General features: G+C 41.9%; 1 protein-coding gene across 1 annotated transcript; it reads left to right on the top strand.

The window, feature by feature from the left end:
• Positions 1 to 6,953: 6,953 nt before the first annotated feature.
• LOC311149547 (cation channel sperm-associated auxiliary subunit delta-like) lies at positions 6,954 to 18,264 on the top strand (the record flags this gene model as incomplete). The annotated part of the gene is made up of 20 exons (XM_084186723.1): positions 6,954 to 6,994; positions 7,281 to 7,350; positions 7,632 to 7,746; positions 7,897 to 7,964; positions 8,097 to 8,216; positions 8,388 to 8,462; positions 8,546 to 8,702; positions 11,397 to 11,483; positions 11,651 to 11,733; positions 13,551 to 13,727; positions 14,618 to 14,731; positions 14,862 to 14,951; positions 15,251 to 15,309; positions 15,446 to 15,530; positions 15,697 to 15,749; positions 15,878 to 15,952; positions 16,538 to 16,672; positions 16,938 to 17,127; positions 17,463 to 17,617; positions 18,056 to 18,264. The coding sequence occupies 20 exons, from the start codon at positions 6,954 to 6,956 to the stop codon at positions 18,210 to 18,212; spliced, it is 2,106 nt and encodes a 701-aa protein (XP_084042849.1). The 3' UTR covers positions 18,213 to 18,264.
• Positions 18,265 to 18,640: the final 376 nt, after the last annotated feature.

The following is an 18,640-nucleotide window of genomic DNA, read 5'->3' as shown; positions in this document are numbered from 1 at the left end:
TACCAATAAAAGCTATGAAGTCAACTTTATTCATTATCAAAGTGTCCTTTGACACCACACATTCATGAGCACAAGATTTCTGAACAGGCCTCGAAACCATGTAAGGACCATCAGAAGCATCAGCCCCGACAGTAGGTCCACTTACTACACGTATATCCATGTAAGCTCCATCAGTCCGTACTGTAGTTCTACCAATCTGTTTTATGGCCTCTGCATATGATACATCATGACTGATCCAATATCTCTGAGCCTCTCTAGCCTCTCTCTGTACCTGGCATCCACCAAATGCTGCACTGTGTTCTCCCCACAATTACAACACTTCACCTTCACATTGCTTCCACATTTACCGTAATCATGTTCCCCTCCACACTTGGCACATATTTTCTTTCCTTTACACTGAGCAGTTACATGTCCCATTCTTTGGCATTTAAAACACTGCAGTGCATATGGGACAAATTCTCCACCCATTCTCCATACCATCAGAACTGACACCCATATTGTTCGCATTCCAGCACAGCTGTTGCTTCACCAACTTTTTTCTCAATTTCGTCTGCACTACTCGCCGCCATTTCCGACCGCCTCCCGGTGCGCATCCTATCCGGAAACAACGCATTTGTTGGACTTGGAGATTGCAATAACGGCTAACGTTACATAACACCAAAAAGCATGTCAGACTGTCACTCTCTCCTGTGTTTTTTCTATACCTTTAGACAAAGTATAAACCAAACAAAACAGTGTCCCTTGCTTATGTTCAATGAACTCAAGTTGACCGTAGGCTAGTAGGCTAATTAATTTTGACAGACCCTTGCACCTTTCTCCCTCAGCTCTCTCAGGGTGAACGACCGAAAAGGGTCTCGTCAAAATCTGAACGTTAACACACGCACGGACACACACACACACACACATCCTCTACCTTGGGATTGGAAGTGATGCAGACAATTACATTGATGGAAGTTACAATCTATCTGCAATATTAAAACTTGATCTACCACCTAAAAAAAAAAGAAGAAAAAAAAATATATGATTTTTATAGCTAACCAAGATAATTAATCTGCGTCGTTTACAGTGGGAGCAAATGAACCACAGTGGACAGATCAAGCAAGCAGGTGGGCAAAGCCAAGCACGAGCTAGCGAGTCCTATTTGCACGTTGTAGCATGTATTTGCATATTTCCGTTAGGGAATGCCTCCTCTGTGAAGTGCACATGTGCACAAACTCAATTAGACCTTGCACTCCTTAAAAACAAAGCAATTTTTAAAAACTTTGGCAAAGCCTCAAGTCTATAAAACTTAGTGCACTGTGTTCGTAACAGATTCCAGTTTTGGGAACAGAAACATGTATTGAGATCAGATGTTTCATTGATGAGAAAATTTGCAGAATGTCAGCCCAGTTTCACCTAGTTCCATCCTCTCAGCCCAGTTTCACCTAGTTCCATCCTCTCCCACTACCCGCAACTGGACTTCCTCTCACTACCATATCTGGTGGTGAGAAAACGTTATAACGGATGCTTCAGCTTTATAGCCCCTGTGAAGTGTCTGGGTTCCCCCTTCTGTCTCTGCGGTTTAGCTAACCCTTGCCCTAACCTTAACCCTTTAACCTAACTCCTAGCCTAGCTAACGTTAGCCAGCTAGCTAACGATAGCGTTAGCCACCTGCTAACGTTAGCAACAACAAATTGTAATTCGTAACATATCATACTATTGGGGATTTATTATTCTCCTAAACTGATGGGATGACTAACTTAGAAATAATGCATTCTTGACTGGGCTAATGTAGGCTGTGACACCTGGCAAGGCTGTGATTGATGTGAAGAGCTGTTTTAGGGGGTAAAATTAGATAAGGATGTGTCTTCAAATTCTAGACTATACTGGTTCTTTGTGATCTATGAGTCTTCCTTTGACTAGGAATGATGTCTAAGGGAGCTGGCTCTTCTCAATATGATAGGTTGTTATGATAATCTTGTGCCTGGCTGAAGTGTGTAACAAATGGCGCCGAAGAGATGAGAACAACCCCTGAAACAACGGATTGGCTGAGAAAGTTTAAAACACGCTCAAGTCTTTACTCTAATTGGCCAGCAGAGAAGTGGGAAGTTCCCTCTGTCAGAGTATTTGGGTATTGTTTCTGGAACAATGTGTTAGTTCTCTGGAGTGTCCTGCGAGACATCACAGAGAGCCCGTATATACGAAACATCATATTTACCATTGAAGGTTTTTGCATTAATTAAAATAACTAGTATACCTTAGAAGTCGTGTTGACCTCTTTTGTTCCTAATACCAGATTTGAATTGACGCAATTTCTAACAATACGTTTTTCAAATTCTTAACATATTGAACATTTTGCAAAATCGTAACATATTGTACAAATTGAAATTCGTAACATATTGCACGAATTGAAATGAGTAACATATCATATGAATTGTAATTAGTAACATACCCTCTTAAGGATCAAACCCTTTTTTTCAATTTTCGCCTAAAATGACATATCCAAATCTAACTGCCTGTAGCTCAGGACCTGAAGCAAGGATATGCATATTCTTGATACCATTTGAAAGGAAACACTTTGAAGTTTGTGGAAATGTGAACTTAATGTAGGAGAATATAACACATTAGATCTGGTAAAAGATAACATATTTATTTTTTTGTTCCATCATCTTTGAAATGCAAGAAAAGGCCATAATATAATATTGCAATTTAGGCGCAATTTAGATTTTGGCCAGTAGATGTCAGCAGTGTGTGTTTAAAGTTTCAGATTGATCCAGTGAAGCGTTGCAATACTGGACTATTTTGTAACAAGTCTGCCCAAATATGCCGAATTGGTCAATTGATACATTTTCAAGTACATTTTTTTATTTCACCTTTATTAAACCAGGTAAGCCATTTGAGAACAAGTTCTCATTTACAACTGCGACCTGGCCAAGATAATGCAAAGCAGTGCGATAAAAACAACAACAACACAGAGTTACATATGGAATAAACAAAACGTACAGTCAATAACACAATAGAAAATCTATATACATTGTGTGCAAATGTAGTAAGTTATGGAGGTAAGGCAATAAATAGGCCATAGTTCAAAATAATTACAATTTAGTATTAACACTGGAGTGATAGATGTGCAGAAGATGATGTGCAAATAGAGATACTGGGGTGCAAATGAGCAAAATAAATAACAATGTAAATAACAATATGGGGATGAGGTAGTTGGGTGGGCTAATTACAGATGGGCTGTGTACAGGTGCAGTGATCAGTAAGCTGCTCTGACAACTGATGCTTAAAGTTAGTGAGGGAGATAAGTGTCTCCAGCTTCAGAGATTTTTGCAGTTCGTTCCAGTCATTTGCAGCAGAGAACTGGAAGGAATGGCGGCCAAAGGAGGTGTTGGCTTTGGGGATGACCAGTGAGATATACCTGCTGGAACGCATACCAAGGGTGGGTGTTGCTATGGTGACCAATGATCTAAGATAAGGCAGGGATTTGCCTAGAAGTGATTTATAGATGACCTGGAGCCAGTGGGTTTGGCGACAAATATGTAGTGAGGGCCAGCCAACGAGAGCGTACAGGTCACAATGGTGGGTAGTATATGGGGCTTTGGTGACAAAACGGATGGCACTGTGATAGACTACATCCAATTTGCTGAGTAGAGTGTTGGAAGCTATTTTGTAAATGACATCGCCGAAGTCAAGGATCGGTAGGATAGTCAGTTTTACGAGGGCATGTTTAGCAGCATGAGTGAAGGAGGCTTTGTTGCGAAATAGGAAGCCGATTCTAGATTTAACTTTGGATTGGAGATGCTTAATGTGAGTCTAGAAGGAGAGTTTACAGTCTAACACGACATCTAGGTATTTGTAGTTGTCCACATATTCTAAGTCAGACCCGCCGTGAGTAGTGATTCTAGTAAGGTGGGCGGGTGCAAGCAGCGTTCGATTGAAGAGCATGCATTTAGTTTTACTAGCGTTTAAAAGCAGTTGGAGGCCACGGAAGGAGTGTTGAATGGCATTGAAGCTCGTTTGGAGGTTTGTTAACACAGTGTCCAATGAAGGGCCAGATGTATACAAAATGGTGTTGTCTGTGTAGAGGTGGATCTGAGAGTCACCAGCAGCAAGAGCGACATCATTGATATACAGTGAATAGAGTCGGCCCGAGAATTGAACCCTGTGGCACCCCAATAGAGACTGCCAGAGGTCCAGACAACAGGCCCTCCGATTTGACACATTGAACGCTATCTGAGAAGTAGTTGGTGAACTAGGCAAGGCAGTCATTTGAGAAACACAGGCATAACTATAGAGAACATACAAGAATGATATGGTAATACAAAATGTAAGTTTACACACTCCCAGGAATGTCATACATGATGGATCATTAGCTTATTCACTAACTTTCACACATCTAGATGGCCGGGCGGGGTGGGTGTGGCGCCAGAGACAGCAGGGGTTCAAACTGTAGAACCGAGTTCCTACATTTGAATATAAAATTGATTTTATCAAACAAAACTATGCTACATTTTATCTCTGGGACCCTTAGGATGACAAATCAGAGCAAGATTACTGAATGTAAGTACATGATTTACCTTCAGAGGTGAATGTATCAAACCAGTTGCCGTGATACGTTTTTTGTTGTTGTGCACTCTCCTCAAACAATAGCATGGTATTTTTTCACTGTAATAGCTACTGTAAATTGGACAGTGCAGTTAGATTAACAATAATGTAAGCTTTCTGCCCATATAAGACATGTCTATGTCCTGGAAAGTTTGCTGTTACTTACAACAGACATGCTAATCACATTAGCACATGTTAGCTCAACCATCCCATATACTGGACACCGATCCTGTAAAGGTTAATATACGAAATGGGAGTGTAGGAGGATTTACATACAGAATAATAGGAAATGCTCTGAGACCAGGTTGCAGCCTGCTCTCATAGGCTAGACATAACATAGTAAATGTAAATCTGGAACACTGAAATTAGTATGATATATTACGTTTGGTATGGTTACATTAGACAGAAGGTTACTTAAGGCAAAAACGAAAGGAGGGTGGTTGGTCAGGGTGGGTGGGTGGGTGGGTGGGTGGGTGGGTGGGTGGATGGATGGATGGATGGATGGATGGATGGATGGATGGATGGATGGATGGATGGATGGATGGATGGATGGATGGATGGATGGATGGATGGATGGATGGATGGATGGATGGATGGATGGATGGATGGATGGATGGATGGATGGATGGATGGATGGATGGATGGATGGATGGATGGATGGATGGATGGATGGATGGATGGATGGATGGATGGATGGATGGATGGATGGATGGATGGATGGGAGTATAACGCGAATGTCTAGCAACTCAAAGGTTGCGAGTTCAAATCTTATCATGGACCACTTTACCATTTTAGCTCATTAGCAACTATACTGAACATAAACACAACATGTAAAGTGTTGGACCCATGTTTCATGAGATGAAATAAAAGATCCCAGAAAGGTTCCATTTACACAAAAAGCTTATTGCTCTCAAATGTTGTGCACAAATGTGTTTACATCCCTGTTACAGAGCATTTCTCATTTGCCAAGATAATCCATCCACCTGACAGGTGTGGCATATCAAGAAGCTGATTAAACAACATGATCATTACACAGGTGCACCCTGTGCTGGGGACAACAAAAGTTTTGTCACACAACACAATGCCACAGATGTCTCACGTTTTGAGGGAGCATGCAGTTGGCGTGCTGACTGCAGGATTGTCCACCAGAGCTGTTGCCAGAGAATTGAATGTTAATTTCTCTACCATAAGCCGCCTCCAACTTTGTTTTAGAGAATTTGGCTGTATGTCCAACCGGCCTAACAACCGCAGACCACGTGTAACCACGCCAGCCCAGGACCTCCACATCCGGCTTCTTCACCTGCGGGATTGTCTGAGACCAGCCACCCAGACAGCTGATGAAACTGAGGAGTATTTCTGTCTGTAATAAAGCCCTTTTGTGGGGAAAAAATCATTCTGACTGGCAGGGTCTGGCTCTGCAGTGGGTGGACCTGGCTCCCAAGTGGATGGGCCTATGCCCTCCCAAGTCACCCATGGCTGCACCCCTGCCCAGTCATGTGAAATCCATAGATTAGGGCCTAATTCATTTATTTCAATTGACTGATTTCCTTATATGAACTGTAACTCAGGAAAATCTTTGAAATTGTTGCATGTTGCATTTATATTTTTGTTCAGTATACTTTGCAATTACTTAGCATGTTAGCTAACTCTTCCCCTAACCCCTTTAGCTAACCCTAACCTTAGCCCTTTAACCTAACTCCTAATCTTAACCCTAACCCCTAGCCTAGCTAATTTTAGAGATAGCCGCCTAGCTAACATTAGCAACAACAAATTGGAATTGGTAACATATAATACGTTTTGGAAAATGTGTAACATATTGTACGAAACGCAATTCGTCACATATCATACACATTTTTATTCGGAACATATACGAAACCGCATTTCTCGGGTTTACGTACATAATAATACAAAATCCTCTGAGATCAGGTTGAAGCATCGCCTCTTCCTCTCCCACTAGGCAGTTAACGCTAGATCGTTACCCGCGCAGTCCAGCGCATTCTCAGTCACTAAAAACAGCAATACTTAGCAACCTAATATACGTGAACAATTTTATTCAACAATGTGGCGGACGCATGCTAAACCTATTTTTATAATTATAATAATGTCCGTTTTGCCATTTTCTACCAATGAAGAAGTCAGGTAACCACCTAGCTAGCTAGCTAGCCAAGTTCAAGCCTCATATCGCTAGGCAAGACTAATGTTTCTTTTAAAATGTATTTTAATTAGGAAAATACGACCTGTCATTATTATTGATAGACAAAATGAAATTTTATCTCTCTCGTTTTGCACTACATAGTTTATTGTTGTACCTTATAACTTTGTTATTCAAAGTCCAGGTTTTCTATGGTCTTCCACAACCAAACAAGATGTCGAAAGGCAGGATCGATCGAGTCCAGCGCCACCTGCGGTGAATTTTGACCCAGTTTCTATGCACAGGGAATGTCTTCCATTGTTCAACCTCTAGCTAGCTAGCTAACATAAAGTTAACCATCTCAATGTTTCTCATCAGACATTCTTGTATTCTGCGGAGAAACGACCAGCTCTGGTTCGAAGTCACTGCGACAATCAAATGGCCTTGTACATGGGGTGAAACATTTTGCTATTACTAGGCTAGCTAGCAACTTCTTCCAATCTTGTTTAGCACAGTGGTTTTCTTGAAAATGTTCTCGCCTCATTTCTCATTCCAATAACAGGAAGTGGATCCTCATTACAATGACATTATTTGAGGAATCAGCCATTCCACTCCAATATAAAGGGGCTGATGTGAGTCTCTGTACAAATTCCCCTCAACCCACCAATGTGTAATTTATCTCTATAATTTGTTCACGTCGTGAATATATAGCAAGATTGTGCTCCCACTTTCCAATACACTATCTTTAGCTACCTCCAACAAATTAAATGTAAGATACCACATTATTTGAAGAATAATGCCAAGTGGGATTGATATGACATAGATAACTTGTATATTTACTCCAGATGCCTATTACTGATGTCATGCGTTACTAATGTTTATTGAAGTTCATAACCATTTCTCATATTTGTAGAAGCTTCAGGGGTCAGTGAGTTCTGCAGTTTTTGTGTTGGACAACCTTGCAATTGTGATCGACGGAAAGTTGTACTTATACTCTCTAACTAAAGGGACATGGACTCCTGCTCAAGGTTTGGAGCATATAACCATGTCCATGCACCTAAAATATCAAGTGTTAGTAGAAAATAATGTGCAATGGTTTCCTAATGTCCTCCTATCATTTACTTTCTGCTCATTAAAACCATTGTCCTGCAGTGATCATCACAGACCTCTTGTTTCAGGAGTGAAATCCACAGTGTCTACTGTATCTGCACTACAGTGCTGCTTCAGCAAAGACAAGGCCTGCATGGTAAACTCCTCAGCTAAATCTTTGCTCTCATCAAACACGTGTGTCACTGTAGTATGTTCAACATTTGTTTTAGACTGCTGTGAATGGCTGTGTGATGTGATGTGTTGTGTCTTATTTTTTTTTTGTCAACAGGATGTGAGCTCTTTTGTTCTTCTGTACAATCTGGGGAGTGCTCTTGAGGACCAACAGGTCTACATGTCCTCGAATGGAGGCAGCTCCTTTTTTAACCTCCCTATGGCCCCCAAGGCAACGGTGAGCTTGGATACTCTGTCAGTCAGTGTCATCTCAAAGTTATTTTACATTTATTTGAAGTTAACCGTAGCAATCAAACTTATGCAAAATCATTCAAGTTCATAGTCCTCAGGTCTAAGCTTAAAAAAGTCAGCAGCACCCCAAAAGCCAACTTTCACTCTCATTTCACAGGAATTTATAATAGGGGTATTCAACATGCCCACTGTGTCAAGCATTGTGGCTATGTTAGCAGACAATCAAAGAAAGGTGAGAGATTGACCACGGCCCTTTCTGAAGTCACCAAATAATCACAGACATGATCAGTGTACCAGCTGTAAAATGTGTGGTAGTTTTCTTTCCGGCATATTTCCGAAAGTCGTTCGCTGCAGACAGACGATCACCCCATGCGAGACCCGCTGTCCAGCATCCACGTGATCCAGCCAGCAGGCATGAGAGGCCACCTTATCATCTGGTCTCCACACATGCTGCTCTACTCACCCAACCATGGTACTACACAATCACCATCTAAAGCAGGGGTGTCAAACGTACGGCCCGCGGGCCGAATCAGGCCCGCAAACGGGTTTAATCCGGCCCGCGAGAAGATTTAGAAAAAACAAAATATATATATATATTTTTTTTTAAGTATAAAAATGCGCTGCAATTTTTCAATAAAATAAACTGCTGTTCCAATTGCGTCCACTGGATGGCGCAATAGCAATTGTGTTAAGCAAGCAAACTGTTTATACCGGGGCAGAGCAAGTAGGTCAAGCACGTGCAGCCAATGAGCTACTTTGTTTTGCCCGCGATATTTATTACGGCTTCTACTTTTAACATTATGTGCTTTGGCACCCTCATTGCCCCAATATGTCTCTGTCAAAAAAGAGAAAAGTGGATGCAGAGTGCAGAGTGTTCCAAGAAAAATGGTCATCCTATTTAATCACGGAATTGAATGGGAAAGCTGTATGTTTGGTGTGTTCAGAGCATGTTGCAGTGCTGAAAGAATATAACCTTCGTCGCCACTATGTGAGTCTTCATGCCGACAAATATGACAACTTTCAAGGACAGCGGAGATGAGAGAAGGTGAATGAACTGTTGGCGGGTCTGAAGAAACAGCAGTCTGTGTTTACTCACAGCCGAGACATCAGTGACGCTGCAGTGAAAGCTAGCTACCTCATTGCTAATGAAATCGCAGTGGCTTCAAAACCATTTAGTGAGGGTGAATTTGTAAAAACATGCATGATGAAGGCAGCGGAGATTGTGTGCCCTGAAAAGCGGCAGGCTTTTGCAAATATCAGCCTGACAAGAAACACAGTTGCAGACAGGATTTCCGATCTTTCAGTGGATTTGGACAGCCAGTTGAAGCAAAAAGTAAAGTCATTTATTGCGTTTTCGGTTGCAATTGATGAAAGCACGGACATTACAGATGTTGCACAACTGGCCATTTTTTCATCCGCGGAGTTGATGACACATTGACCGTCACCGAGGAGTTCGTGGAGTTGGTGCCGATGACAGATACAACGACAGCAGCTGATATTTTTACCGCACTCGTCGGCGCGCTGGACAGGGTCGGAGTGGACTGGTCCCGCGCTGTCAGCCTGGCTACAGATGGTGCGCCCTCAATGATCGGGAAAAAAGCAGGCGTTGTGACAAAGTTCAGAGAGAAAGTGCAATCTGCAAATGGAGGACGTGATTTTTTGACTTTTCACTGTATTTTGCACCAGGAGGCTTTGTGTTGCAAGTCATTAAAGATGGATAACGTCATGAAGGTGGTCATCCAAACTGTTAATTTCATCCGATCCAGAAGCCTGAATCACCGTCAGTTTGACAGCCTTCTCAGAGAGAAAGACCACATCTATGGCCTGCCATACCACACTGAGGTAAGATGGTTAAGCCGAGGTGCTGTGCTGAGGCGTTTCTTTGATTTACGAGAAGAAATTGAACAGTTCATGGAAGAAAAGGGCAAACCAGTGTTAGAATTTCATTCCGCAGAATGGATGCCGGACCTTGCATTTATGGTGGATGTTACAGAGCACCTGAAAAAATTGAACAAACAGCTGCAAGGGCGCAACAAAGTTGTCACGCAGTATTATGACAGCATACGTTCTTTCAAGTTGAAGCTGTCATTGTGGGAGATGCAACTTGCCGGTGGTGATGCAGCTCACTTCCCCTGTCTGAAAAATGTGTGCGCGACCCAACATGTGGCAGACATGAAGCGGTTCAAAGATAAAATAACTGGACTGTTACGGGAGTTTGAGCAACGCTTTCAGATTTATGTTTATATGTTTTTATGTTGATGTGCTATTGTTTTTAATTGATTTTATTTTATTTGTATATTTAACCTATTCTTGACTCTGTGGTTCTTGCACTTGTTTGGGGAACAGGATTTCATTATTTTTATCTACATTTCTGCCTGAGAAATGACACCCTGATATAGTTATGTGATCTGTGATATACTTCTGTGAATCACTGAGGCATTGTGTGTTTGTGTGTTCTTTGTCCTCAGAACTTTCAAATAACTTGAGGTGTTTTATGATTAATAGTGATGTTGTGCTTTTGGACACTGTCCTCAGGCTCCAGCTTTATGTTTATATGTTTTTATGTTGATGTGCTATTGTTTTTAATTGTTTTTATTTTATTTGTATATTTAACCTATTCTTGACTCTGTGGTTCTTGCACTTGTTTGGGGAACAGGATTTCATTATTTTTATCTACATTTCTGCCTGAGAAATGACACCCTGATATAGTTCTGTGATCTGTGAAACAGTTCTGTTAATCACTGAGGCATTGTGTGTTTGTGTGTTCTTTTTCTTTCGAATTTTCAAATAAACTTGACGTGTTTTATGATTAATAGTGATGTTGTGCTTGTACTATTTTGGACACACTGTCCTCAGGCTCCAGCTTTATGTTGTATGTTGATCGTATTAAAACAAAGAAAACAATCTGAAGTTGTTGTTTTTAAGTTATATATACCATGATTTTTCCGGTCCGGCCCACTTGGGAATAGATTTTCCTCCATGTGGCCCCTGAGCTAAAATGAGTTTGACACCCCTGATCTAAAGGGTCCCCATGCATGAGGCTGCTCAGCTGGATGCTGGATTCTTCTTGTGATATTAGTCCATTTAAAGAATACCAGTGGGTGACCAAAGAATATCCTTTCGGCTCACTGTTCTGACATATCTTAATGCCGATTTTGGTTTTCAGGCGTTGTGATTGTGCCAGTGTACATTATGGGAGAAGAGAATGCCACCCTCCCGCCTCCTAAAGTCACCATTTTACAGGTGGAAACAGGTAATCTCTACTTGACAACTCTGTGTGTGAGTGTGTGTGCTCACTTGTTCATGTGTCATAAATTAGACTAAAACAATGTCACGACTAAATCACACAGATGTGTGTGTTATGTAAATTATACTAAACCAACATGGTACCACTGAATCCTCCCTCTTGTGTGTGGTTAGATGACAACGGTGCAATGGCTGTTCTCACCAGCAACGGGGTACTGTATTATGGCAGGGCTGGACTGGAGGCAACTACAGTAAGGGTAAGTATTCAGGATGTACATACGTACTGTACATACAGTATGTGATTAACATGTCATGTTCATATTAAAGGTGCTAGGTGAATTGCAACAACTAGACTGCTTTCCAAACAACTCCCCCTCCCCCTCCCCCGCATCCCATTTCTCTGTAACATGGCTATTTTACTTTCTGTTTTGTCCACATTGAAAATATATTTCGCAGCTATTTTGATGGTACAATGATTCCCTACACTATTCGGTTGTCAAATAGAAAGTCTGCATTTTAGAATGCGATGTTGTATTGGCCCAAAATAAAAATAAAATGTGAAATTGTGAAACACTATAATTCCACTATTACTGCAGATATGTTATAGACCTTTTCTGAAATTACAATTCAAAAATTCTACATGTAGCTTTTTTCAGATAAGATGTACTTTGTCCATTAACTTGCAGAGAATGTAAATGTTCTTTATGCTTACAACCCAACCCCCCAAGACACATTGAAACAATGGGTCAGCCGCTGTGCAGCCCCCCGGAGCAATTATAGCAGGTTAAGTGCCTTGCTCAAGGGCACAACAGCAGGCGATGGTATCTAGGTGACCCTAGCAACCCTCCGGTTGCACAGCGGCTGACCCATTGTTTCAATGCTAACTCCGCACCAGATTTTACCTAGCTGGGATTCAAACTGGCATTTCTCCAGTTGCTGGCCCGCTTCTCTAACTGCTAGGCTATCTGCCACCCCCACAGGCTACCTGCCACCCTCACAATGTTGTGGAACTGCTTTCATATAGTGTAACTCAATTGCAACTGCTTCAACTGCAAGTTCTGAAATCCCTTAAGTGGTAGTGAGATATTCTGAGTCCTGACCAGTGTTGTCATACATACTGTATACACTGTAGGCCTGTATATTTTACACATGTATTATAGGGTGTCCAATCCAAAACGCATCTTTTGATCAATGGGTAAAATAATGCTAAATATGCTGATTGTGTAGATACTCCTCTGAGAAAACCAATGCTCCAAACCTCATGTCTCTATCATAATCCGTTTAAAAGTTATTGGAATTTTTAGCCTTGTAGGATGGCCAAAATTAAGATGACTAAATCAATGGAGGCCAGAGAAAAAAAGTGGGCAGAAATCAGGAAAAGAGCATTTAGTCAGCTAGACTGGATGCTGTGCTAGAATTACGGATAAATGAGAGGCTCACAGTTTAACTCGTCATCTTTCTTCTGGAATCCGGAGGACATAAAACAATATAGAGGAAAGATAGATATCGATTTTGAGACATGACGTGTAGTATTGTCATATTTTAATATACGCTTTTCATATTAATGTGAAATGTCTGTAATTTTTTCAATAAATCTCACAAAAACAAGCGTATCTCTGTGAAATGTCAACGGAGCACTGAGCGTACCGCAATATTTTTTATTTTCAAAGCCTTTTACATTTAATTCAGCTTGTGTCATGCTAATTTAGATTTTTGCGACCCGCGGAAACAACTTTGCAGACGACCACCGCAACATGTAAAATCCTCAAAAGTTCCTGTGAGAAAGCGGCATCGCTCTGTCAACAGAGCTCAGTGCTTATTATCAGATGTATTAGGTTACGAAATCCGACTTTTTGGATATAATGTTAATGATATGTTAGAGAAAGACCCCACTGAAAGACCCCACTGACCCCACTGTTCACCCACTCTGGGCAGAGTGGGTGAACACCTTATGTATTATTATACAAAATGACGTCTATGGTCCTGACTGGATAGATAAATCCACTGTCAGTAACAGAGAGCTGTCCTGTATTATAATGTATTGTACTGTCCTGTGTCTGCCTGCCTGTTTCAGTTTGCGTCTGTCATTGACATGTCCAAGGACAACCTGATGCTGTTCAGTGACTATGGGGACCTGATGCTGATCGAAGCCCGGGAGGACCTGCTGCTCACAGGGGTGGACTTTAACCATAAGGTTATCATTGTCCAGCAGGAGCTAACACGTACCACACCACCCGTTCAGTCCTGCCCAGTGAGTGAAGATAAACTACATGACAAATGACGCATCACATTCTCTATGTAGAGAGACAAAACAAATGTAAAACCAGCAAATTACATCCTATTCCCCAACATACAGTACCAGACATTTTCTGCCATAGAAACCCCTGGGTGGGCTGCCTAAGCATTTTTTCGGGAGGCCTAAGTCCAAACTGAAAAATAAGTAAAACATTTATTGAAATAGATTTTCGGGATGGAAAAACGCTTTCAGTGTAAATGTAAACGAATAAAACCAAATATAAAGTATGTAGAAAAGATAATGGACCTATATATTTTTAAATAATATAATCTTTGAGAACTAACAATCACCAAAGCTAAACAGTCAGAGGAATTGAGAATTCCAAAAACAATTAATTTAACAGTATTGATTTTGTTATTAAGTTTGAGCAAAAGAACACAGCATTAGCCATGTGAAAATGCATAGAATTGCAGGAAATTATCTTTAAAACTGCAACATTTTCTCTCGGCTCCATGGCAAAAGGTGTACAATTGCAGGAAATTAACTTTAAAACGGAAAAAATTTATCACAGATCCATGGAGAAATTCTGAGAATTGCAGGAAATTGGCAAAAAAAAAGCAACAATTGTAATAAGAAAACCCCACCAAAAATGTGGATCTGTAACATTTTCTCCACGCCCTTTGCCAAAATGTGCTTTAAAACCGAAAAAAATAATCTCAGCTCCATGGATAAACATTGGCTTTGGAAATTGGCTTAAATTCAGCACCTGATGGGCCGACTGCGCCCATAGCCACGCCCCCTGCCACGCCCACCAACTAAACCCCTTTTTGATCCAGAAAAAAACACGAGTACATAGAGAATAAGGTGTCGTCTGAGACGTAGCCATGTTTCTCTTCCCACTCCAGGTGGAGCAGTTCCACAGCACGTTTGCAGGGGAGCTCTTCTACATCGACATGGGCAGCACCGTCCACCTGTCTGCTGTCTACATCCCCTCACCTCTTTGCAAATTCTTCCCCCTGGTAAGAAGTTCATAAACTTCACCGTGGCCTTCACAGTAGCCTGGTCCCAGATCTGTGCTACTGTTGTCATGCAAATACAATGAATGAATCTGAACTGTGTCCTTGTTCTCCTCCTCTTGTGTGTGACCAGGTGACAGTTACAGAGTCTAAGCTTCTGTCCGTAGATGAGAAGTGTGTGGAGGATGGCATTACTACAGAGGGCACCAAGAAATACCGCCTGGTACAACTGAATCCCTAGACCAGGGGTGTCACACTCATTTTGCCCTGGGGGCCGCATTCTGTCTTCAATGAGGTCCGGAGGGCCGCACTGAAAATGTGTTATATTTCCTTGCCATCAAAATGAGCAAAAGATAGTCCTCTATCCATCGTTTTTGGAATTTTCTATGCTCCTTGACTGTCTAGCTTTAATTTAGGTGCTGGACACAGTCACGAAAATGTATGAATCGAGGTCCATTATCATTTCGACACAGTTTAGATGGGGGGGTTCGGTCTCTTAACATGCTGTATTTTGAATGGCAGGACATTGAACTGAAGCAGTTGTCATTTATGGAGGCGGCAGACGGAACCCTCAAGCCGAGGTAAGAATGCATTCTCAACTTTTCAATAGATGGCAAATTGGCAATAGGAGTTTTAGCTGGTAGAAGGACAGTGGTCTCTCCAGCAGAGGGTGCTGTATGTTCTTGTTGCTGATGTGTTGTGTTTTCTCTGGGTCAGTTCCAGTCTACGTAAAGGCAGTCTCTCCACAGTCGCAGTAGACCTGATGGGAAGGAACGTGTCCTGCAAAGACTTCAACCCCCTGGTCAGAAACACAGCCCTCTAACAGTCACGACAATGTGTATGAGTTAACGTCGAAAGGACATGTTAGTTTGTCCTCACAGTGTACAGAAAAGTCTATGGCCCTCCAGTGTGGAATTTCGTACATACTAATATCTTAACATTGTTTGTTGTTCTTTTTCCCGTTTTAGAAAGCTCACATTCTCGTTGGATGCCCTCCTGGAAAGCATACCCGAATTCTTAAGTGAGGGATAAATCTTCATGCCGTATTCCCTATTTTCAAAACATTCAAAACATTTCTGAACTATTCTACTGTAACATCTGAGTGTCCAAACTCATTTGTTCTTTCTGTCATTGTTGTTTTTGCCACAGGGACATAACCACTTGCACTAAAGGCACATTCACTCAAGAGCAGCTTCAGGACAACTTCTCTTACGTCATCCCCAAGTAGGTTGTGCGAACGGGGCTGTGACACACAGAGCACTGATGGATCTAGATTCTAGACTATCATGGTTGATAGAAATGTTTAATCAACATATGATCTGTTCTATAAAAAGATGCTTGTAATGCCAAAGTAGAGTATTTTACTTTTTCATTCGTGGAACATTAAAGGTAGATTCAGCTAAATGACGTTGCCACGAGCAGCAGCGCAGATATTGCGATGAGCGAGATAGATGCAAGTCTTCGCTCCCACACAGTCACACACAGTATCTGCGCATGTGCATGCGTTCGTGTCACGCTGTTAGAGCGTAGTAGGTATGGGACCAAAACAGTGGGGGAGTTTAGCCTTGCGCTTCAACGCTCTTGTTGTGGTGGAAATTGACCCACTATGCTGTTTACTTTGTGCACCTACGTCATATCGCTGAGTCTACCTTTAAGCCTTGCGCAAAATAAGGTATCACAGCGTTGTAAGAAGGGTATTATTATATATTATATATATTTGTGTCATGTCAGTTATAACGACTAGTATTCCTCTCATTATCCTCTTCCTCCTTCACCTCTACCTCCTCCTCCTCCTCCTCCTCCTCCCAGAGCTGTGTATGACCCTCAGCACCTGTTCCGGCCTGGCTCTGCCTCCAGTGACCTGCACATCTCCTACAGCATCACAGACTACTTCTGCCCCCTACTGGTCTATCACGACACCCCCTGGATACCCTCCCTGGAGCTGTGAGTAAACCTCAAACCCCTCAAAATACACACATGGGCAACCCCTTAACAGCTGTTACTGTAGAACGTTCAGTGTAAGAAACCTGTCATCTCTGTGAAGTGGAGTTCAGACCTTTGATAGAACTAGTTGACACACACACAAAGACCATAGAACATCATGGCACTCCATCACAGAGTAACAATGCCAGTGCCAACCCACCACACAGCCTTTTCTAGAGCAGGTGAACATGGCATGTACCTCCAAACCCGCCCTGTCCCTTTGCAGCTGGAACGGTAATGAGTTTGTGGAGCAGGTGAGCGCTGACTTCGTGATGTTCGAAGTTAACGGCATGTATAACTACCAGTACCTCCAGTCGGTCCAGGATGCCAAGTGCGTCTCCCAGCCCCAGAACTGGACCTCTCTGCTGAGCCAGCAGCAATATGAACCTAACCCCAACACCGCCTGGACCAGGAGTGTATGTACACATTCTATAACAATTCAATTTAATTCATACTTAATCACCAGTCAATAATGGTTGATAGGAATTTGTTCACACAGCACTGTAGACTAGAGGCTCCTTGCACTGTAACCATAATCATATAGCCTGTATCCTGAGGGATGATCTTATCTAGCTCTATTTACCACATTTTAATTGAATATTCATCCAACATATTCATCAACTTATCAAATGCCGATACATTGTCCTCGTCCTCTCATTAAGATGGCATACATTCATCCCTCTGCTTGCTTTGTACCTGGCTACCGAGCATCATTTCTCTGGGGTTTATCTTTCTCCTCTTCCTGGTTAAGAATTATAAGAGCTGCAAGGATTCTGATGGCCCGCCCATCACTGACCCAGAAGCCCAGTATCAGGTCCTCAACATGGGCACAAGAAACAGAATCTTGTTTCCCAACTACAACGGGATGTACGTGTTCAAAGTCATAGTGGTGGATCCTAGCTACAGGTCAGTGTGGACCAGGAGGGTAAACAACCTCTTTCAGGAGGGCATTTAGTTACTAGGCTGCATAGCACATCAACTGAAGGTTGAATACAGTAGTTGAATACTTTCATACCAAGTGGAGTATAATTTTGGAAAAGACCCATAATACATAGCCAGTATACTATTTGTATGCCATACATCAGGGTTCTTCAATTCCGGTCCTGGAGGGCCGAAACACTTCTGTTTTTTATTTCTACCTGGTAGTTAATTGCACCCTCCTGGTGTCCCAGGTCTGAATTAGCCCCTGATTAGAAGGAGAGGATGAAAAACAGAGGTGTTTCGGCCCTCCAGGACCGGAATTGAAGAACCCTGCCATACATATTCTATAGTACACATTAAAACTGGATTGTCATTGATCTTGTAATATTTATGATGATATTGACTGTCTCTGTGTTTCTGCAGCTACTGCATGCTGACCACTACGTTCAGTGTGTATGTGTATGGGGCGTTCCCTCCTCACCCTCTGCCCTCTGGTCTTGCACTGGGCATCTTCCTGGCCATCTTTGTGGTCCTGCTGCTCATCGGCTTTTTCTTTAGCAAGCGCAATTACAAAAAATAGGATGGACACACTTTACACACAAGTGTTTTTGGTCAAACACACACTCACAATACATCCCAAAACAGGAAATGCACGGGTTGACAGTGCAATCCTGGTTCTATGAAATCACAAGGTTGAACACCTGTCTCTGTTTAGTTGTTTGTTGTCAGGCATCAGGGTCCCACTTAAATGTCTTGTTGTCATTGTTCATGGATGAACACCTCTGTGTGATGACACTTAGGGAAAACACACGCATGTCCTCTGTGCAGCGTGAAATAAATGCGATGAGCTGTTCAGCATGTTCTCTGCCAGTCAGTGATCCCTGTCTTGCCTTTTGTCATGTTTTTGATTGATTTTGTATGTGTTGCTTGTTTTGTTTTATGAAAATAAAATGAAACGTTTTGAGAAATAAAGAAAAATGTTTTAAGTCATTCTTTCTTCATAGTGTT

The sequence above is a fragment of the Coregonus lavaretus genome, assembly GCF_964263955.1.
Source record: "Coregonus lavaretus genome assembly, chromosome: 22".
Lineage (NCBI taxonomy): Eukaryota > Metazoa > Chordata > Actinopteri > Salmoniformes > Salmonidae > Coregonus > Coregonus lavaretus.
The sequence above is the reverse complement of the archived record's forward strand: the minus strand, read 5'-3'. Positions and strand labels throughout refer to the sequence as shown.